Raw genomic sequence first — 6,997 nt, 5'->3', positions numbered from 1 at the left:
TTCTGTCATTTAGTCATCCAGGTGATGAATTTTCCTATGAAACAGTGTAGTGTTTTGCTAGAAAGAACAAAGACTCAAGCTACTTGAATCTGATACCTAACTACAGGTAAGCAGAATATAAAATGGACCCCAGTAAGATGGACTAGCTTTTTGCACTGGCCATAGTTTGGAATTTGTTACTCAGTTCTCCTCTTCCTAAAAGAGGCAAATTGTGGAAGACTGCTTCTTTTCCCAACTCCTTCCTGTTCAGTGTTGTGCTGTAGTCGTTTGCATGGACACTGATAAAGCAGAAGGAACCTCAGCTGAAAGGTTTCATGATCTCCTGATGACCCCGCACCTTCATTTCTCAAGCTCTTAACTACAACAACTAATTGATGGTTGTCATTAGCCTCTCTGGCTGTGGTATGAACTGTAAACAAGCAAACACAAAGGAGTAAATCCTTTCTTCTCCATTCCAACGTCCTCCTTGCTTCAGTCCACAAACTGATGCATCTGAACAATCAACAGCATACTATATGAAAGACATGCAGGCCTGGTTTTAAAAGATGAAGTAATCCCGACTGTTTTGTTATTCTTCAGCTGAAGTTACTGCCCTACTCTGAAAGAGCAGTAAGAAATGGAGGGGAGGGAAAAAACACAAACAAACGTGAAGACATCCTAGTATAGAACTCTACTCCTTGCTTAAACTTTAAAACTGTAGGCAAGCTTTTCTCCCACCTCTCCTCTCTATTACCGTGCTGTATGCCACCATTAGCTACTGGTGGCATTTATACCACTGAAAATCTGGATTTGTTCTTTTTGACAGTAAAGCATACAAAAAAGCTGGATCTAAGATATGATTCAGTTTGTCCTCGCTCTACATGACTTAAATAAAAAGGAGGGTGGGAAAGTTCCGCTATTTAGTGTTTTCTTTAGACCGTCATAATCAAACTCTCTAAAGTGCAAAGACTTCAAAACCAAGGCAAATTTGCCAGCCATATCCTCAGCACTGCACTCCACTTACCTTGTGGCCCCAAGGGAATCGTTATGAATCATACCTCTCAAATGAGGATTTCCAACAAAACAATCATCCCCTGTTTTGTTCTTCAGCCCTAAGCTCTACCTGAAAATCATCAACTGAAGGTATCGTCCTGTTAGTTGTCCTCCTCTTGTGCCATTGCCGGAGAGTATCTCTGGCTTCTGAACTTAGCAGTCGGGCAGCTTGTTCTTCCTGGAAGTTCTTGATCAGTGAAAGTGCTCCATAAGCGCTTGTCAAGTAATAGCCTCCTGTGAAGGACAGCAAGGGGAAGAACTTCTCAGAGTGGTCACAAACACCACGCTAGTTCCGACTGGTCACAGTCGGAAGTACAAACACATTTTTTTTTAATATACACACACACACACATTTATATAAAAGTCCATGTACTCTATTGCCAAAACATTTATACATAAAGAAAAACAGCTCACTGGCCTGCAAAATACCGGATGGTGTGTTCTCAACTGCTAAGACACATGCAGTAGTTGCAGGTGCTCCATATTACCAAGTGGTGCAATAGTATCTAACTCTGGGTCCACTAGTGCTGGGGATAGCTGGTTACTTAAATGACTGGTGTCACTCCTTTACTCCGAGTGTTTTTACAAAGTTGGAACATGAGTTTTCTTCTAAACAATTTTCAAACAGTGATTTGTTTTCTTCCCGAGCTTCAAGTGTGGATGAAATAAACATAGCTGTTTAAACAAAGTAAGAGACAATCTACCACTGTTCAGGAACTTAAAAGCAACCACCCTTAGTGGCAATAAAGCAATGACTGACACTGTGATTTGTACCCTGGAAGCGTCCCAAAGAGTTTGCTTTTGTTTTTAAAAGGAGGACTGTGTTTGTCACCTTTTTAGCGTTCCCCATAATGTCCAAGTAGTTCAGGAGGTGAATGTATACAGTCCTCCATACCTCACCTTTATTACATGAGTGGAGAACAAATTAAAGCCAAGACAGAGTTGCCAATGTACAAAAGAAGCTGCAGGTCACAAAGGAAAAGGAGTCTCAACAGGAGTTAACAGACCTCAACAACCAGGAGAAACAAAAGACTTGCTGTCATTTATTTCTCTTGCTTTTTTTTTTTTTTTTTTTTTTTTTGAAGTAAACTATTTGAGTGGGAGTGTCCAATTAAGAGGCAGCACAGACTATTCATGGAGTCATTCAAAGACGCATTCTATGCTCACAGTAGCATTTTCTGTATTACTGATAGCATCCTCTTGGCCTTTAGCTTTGCAACAAGTTTAATAAGTAAAACACATGTAAGACCCATGAAACAAATTGGACAATAAATTACATTTGAACCACACAATCCCAAAGCACTAAATGATTTTTCCTGCATAGTATAGTTCAGCTGGTACCAAAGACAGGGCCAGCCAATGGATGGACTTCTTTTGCTGCATTAAAAACATGACTTAATAGTCCAGTAAATGTTTCTGCCTTTCAAGCACGTTAATGATCTCCAGCTTCTCATCTCAAGTATTTTCCGTGCTAAGATTCCTGAACAATGCACTAGAGGATGCTCCGTACACAAAGCAGGGAACAGACTAGTGCCAAATTGGAGGAATCCTAGCATAGTTCTCCCATGCATACCAGCATGTAAGAGGATACAGCAATTTCAGCAAGCTAAGAGATAGCAGGAACGGGAAACATATACATATACTTAAACTCACAGCTGAGCTTGGTCACAAGAACCTTTAAACTTCCTCATAAACTGGCAGATTCTGGGGCCTACCAAGGGCTTGCAGAATACCTCTTTGTTAAAAACACCACCATGAAAACAGAAAGGAGGGAGATTTCTTTCCTTGCCTCTAGCAGACTTCAGCCGTCATTCAAGAGTGCCTTAGGAAACGTATTGCTAGGGCCCATAAAAATACTTTGTGAGAAGCAAATATTGGGAAGAAGCAAAGATCATTAAGGGGGGCAATATTCTCAAAAGCACTTCCCCGGCAGAGAATTTCCCCAGAAGTTTTTACAAAGCACCTAACCCAAGTCCCATTATGTGTGTCTCAATTTAACTGAATGCTACAGCCTTATAAATACTCTCAGGATATTTTCAGGCACAGAAGGATAAACACATTTGGCACCTGCACAGTGAACATGTTTGCTTGCTAAGTCACAATGCCTCCCCCCTCTTGGTTGAAAACAGTGTATTCTCTCATAAAGTAGCATACATCAGTAGATTCCCAGGTCACTTAAGCCTGTACTCTGCAAGCTAACCAGCTTTCTCTTTAAGGTGGAAATAATTACGAGATACTCTTGTTAACACTACCGACATCGCTGACTTTAGGACTCCCCTTGAAAGGGTTTCTACTCAAACAACGTTAACGGCAACTGTCCTATGAGGAATAATCCCCCTATCCTAGTCCTTCACTCAATTGTAATAAAAATAAATAAATAGATTACCTTCTCCATGCAGCAAAGATGGATCCAGCAATTCCATCATGTATTCAATTTCAGTATCCAGCTCCAGCATATCACACTGGGCTAGTACATATGTCAACACAGGCAAGAAGTCATCCGCTCCATACAGCCTCCCTGGGTTGAAGGGAACACAGACAGTGATAGACAAACCGCACCCTTTTACCAGTTTCAGTGTTTGAAAGGAAAGCATTATTTTGCTGCCTTCACTGACCAGTACATTTGCATTACTCTAGAGCCTCCTGTTATCAATGTGCAGCAAAGGAAACATCATCTGACACTTGCTGGACAGGAGACCAACACCAGCTTCATCCCGTGCTTCTAACAAGCACAAATCTGTGCACACCTTGAGGCATGCAAGGGAATTTAAAGACTGGGCTCACCTTGGCACCAGCTCAACTGGTCAACTCACAAAAGGCTACCATGCCAGTCTGGCCTGACCTCCACTGCACTTCTATCACTGGCTAAGAGATGATGAATAAGCATTTTCTTTATACATGCAGGGACAACATGTGGCTGGATCCTTCCAGAAAGTAATACCAGTTTCTGAGTCTGAATCCCAGCAGAGAAGCCTGAATATAAAAGCCTATTAGATTTGACATGAAAACTCAGCTCATTTCCTTGACAGAGCATAGTTAAAAACACCAGCGAGCAAAGCCTCATATCATTCCCAACTAGCTAGTGAAGCATCATTGGCAATGGCAGCACGCAGCTAACCCACAGAGACTATGCTGTACCTAAGTCTGTCTGTGCTTCTATCACTTTTATTGCATTTAAACTTTCTGTTTAGAAAATACTGTGTGGCCGAATCTCTGGGTCTGGCCAAACTGTGTTCATTGCAGAACTGGCGTGATGGTCATTTAAAACCACCAAGAGCAGGAGCCAACTTAAAAACTTTGGTGAAACTCCGGATGACTGAAGGGCTGATATCTAAAGTTATACCAGCTAAGGCTTACCCTCCAAGTATTACGCTATTATCTGGCTGAAAGTACATGACAAAGCAGATACTCAAACAGCTGCTGGCTCAGTGCTATGTTTTACAAACTCCACATGACAAAACAAGACAACCCAAGGAGCATTTGCCACATCTTATCCCAAGCCCCTCAGTGCAACAGTTAAGTGGCAGCAGCCTCTCAATATTTTTTCTTCTGCATGTTGGAAATACCTTACTCAATGTGATAACAAAGCATGGAGAAAAGAGTTTACAGCACTTCAGGCCAAGATTCCTATATGCATTTTAAAATGCAGGATTTTGCACAGCAATAATAAGCTGGGCAGGAGCTCAGACCTAAATCTTGCAAAAGTGCCTGGGGGTCTTTAACAGCCACAAGCTTTCACCGTTCATCTCAAATCTCAAAAGAAAGTAGGCATCTTGATCAGCACCAGACCTAGCTGCACATTCAATGCTCACTTGGAAAGAAAACTGCCAACCACCTGAAGCAGCTTATACTTGCTTAGGGAAAAAAATCTCCCACTACCACCAGCATTGCTTCACCTTAGCTCGTGACCTATGACAGCAGTGTATGATAAGACGTCAGGCAACAGAGTTGCACCTATGAATTCATGCTGTCCAGCACAGCATTTTATTTGTGCCACTAACTACTCAGCAGGTCTTATTGATCTGTAGTTCCATTTAATTATCTAGGTTTCAAGGTCGCTTTTGGACTCTTGCTACAGTGTAGAAATAGAGGTTATTTCTGTTCCAAAAACACCAAAGGAAGTGTCCAAATAAGAACATTCAGAGGCACAGCAAGCCAAAAATACTGGATCAGAGGCTGCTTTGCTCCACCCATTAACACAGAGGCCTTGTAGTCATCATATTGCATTACACGCTATTGAATTACTATAGCTAAATACAGGGTGTTACCTCTTATTACAATTTCCAGAAAAATACTCATTTAGAACCAGTATCCCATTCAAGGCTCACAGGACAGCCAACTTCAAAAGCCTACAGTTGAACAAAGCTGGTTTTTTTAAGCTTCACAACTCTGCTTCAGACTGAATTTGTAAGATGGGCTTCCAGATGCATCAGAGATTATCAGGAAAGAAGCAGAGAGGAAGAATGCCTCTCAAAAGGGCAAGGAGATGCTACGAGAGCTCCAGGAGAAGGAGACATATCTGCAGAACCAGGTGGTCTGATTTCCTCCACGAAAAGACAACCCCAGGTTTGGAATATCAGTGAACTTGAACCATGAGAAGCACGATACCTGAGTTATTCTCCATAACCGTGTAAATCAATTTGCAAACTCTCAGCAGCAGCATGACTTTCTTTTCAGGTGAATACATTTTCTGCATGGTCATGAACTTGACTTTAATCTTTTCAACATCCACAAAGTCTGGTGTTGGAACAAACACGCCCAGTTCCTGAGGATTCCTCTGCCGCACCAACTGCAGGTTTTCCTTTAGCTGTTTCCAAGAACCATCCGCGGTATGAAACTCTTTCAACATTGCTTCAATGTGGCTCTTCAATGGCTTCAGAATGCACTTATGCATGGCCTTCTCCAGGACAACATCTGCAATGGGAAAACACAAGTCCAGCTGACTTCCTCCTCTAGAGCAGAGCCAATATTAATATATAACCATTCCCAAAAGAGACACTGTAGAGCAAAACCTACTTGCTGAGGCCCGAGTTTCCAGATGTTTGTTAATAAGAAAACAAAAGGCAGAGCAGAATCTGTATTCCATTTTAATTTATGGCAATGTGGTAAATACAAAACCCCCCCCCCAAAGACAGACTACAGACTGTCACAAAAAAAAAAGGGGGGAAAAAAAAAGCAAGCTGTGGCGGCTCCAGTTAACTTTTTCTTTTGTTGGCCGGAAGTCTCCGAGTTTTATTTTACTTTGAGCTCAGACTTTAACTCCCAAACTTAAAGTAAACCACAGTCAAAACTATAACTTTTGTCTGCTTTGGCATGAAAGCCCATCCTTTTTGCATAGTTTCCATCAGAAACTATAACTCAAACACGGTCTCCTAAAACTTGGCTCAACTTTATCAAGATCTTTATGAACTTGGACAGATTATGGGCTTTAAACTATAAATGAAAACCAAGCTGTGTTTGTCCAGCTTCAGATTTCATCATGCAAGCTTATATACAGCTTTGTCATCAAGTTTGAAGTTCTTTGTTTGGCAATAGCGCGCACATGGCGCAGTAACCACTAACTTAGGGGTTTTTTTTATTCTTGTTCTACTCAAGTTTTTCTTTAACAGTCATTCTCCATTTTCAAAGTATGGACCACACCAACAGAGAAAGCTCTTTGCTAAACATTTCTCTGCAAACCTTTATAAGCTAATTTTCTCTCCCGCTCAGCATCCCTATGGCAACATAGCTAACGTTAATAATTAGCTCGCATCAATTATTTGTACCATAGTGAACTCCCACAAGCACAAAAGAAACTGGGGACCCTTCAGCCTGGCCATTGCACCAACACTCTGACGGTGGAGCAGGACCAGAGCCTAGAGTAGGCAGATGTACTAGGTGAGCACAGGGACCAAGAGCAGAAAGAGGAGAGATTGTGTCACTGCTAGATCACGCATTTATACAAGCTAGCAGTGGACATTCCTGC

At 41.6% G+C, this 6,997-nt stretch overlaps 1 protein-coding gene across 1 annotated transcript in view; it reads right to left on the bottom strand.

Moving 5' to 3' along the window:
- The window catches only part of LOC103917774 (ras and Rab interactor 2-like), a gene marked incomplete at its 5' end in the record, with an annotated part of 19,569 nt that overhangs the window by 3,565 nt on the left and 9,007 nt on the right, over positions 1-6,997 (bottom strand). The window contains 3 exons of the mRNA XM_009324966.1: positions 1,103-1,266; positions 3,419-3,550; positions 5,641-5,946. Coding sequence (XP_009323241.1) covers positions 1,103-1,266; positions 3,419-3,550; positions 5,641-5,946 — 602 coding nt within the window. The remainder of the gene's footprint in view (positions 1-1,102; positions 1,267-3,418; positions 3,551-5,640; positions 5,947-6,997) is intronic.

This window comes from Pygoscelis adeliae, unplaced genomic scaffold, assembly GCF_000699105.1.
Source record: "Pygoscelis adeliae isolate BGI_AS28 unplaced genomic scaffold, ASM69910v1 Scaffold846, whole genome shotgun sequence".
Taxonomy (NCBI): domain Eukaryota; kingdom Metazoa; phylum Chordata; class Aves; order Sphenisciformes; family Spheniscidae; genus Pygoscelis; species Pygoscelis adeliae.
This window is presented reverse-complemented; position numbering and strand designations above follow the sequence as displayed.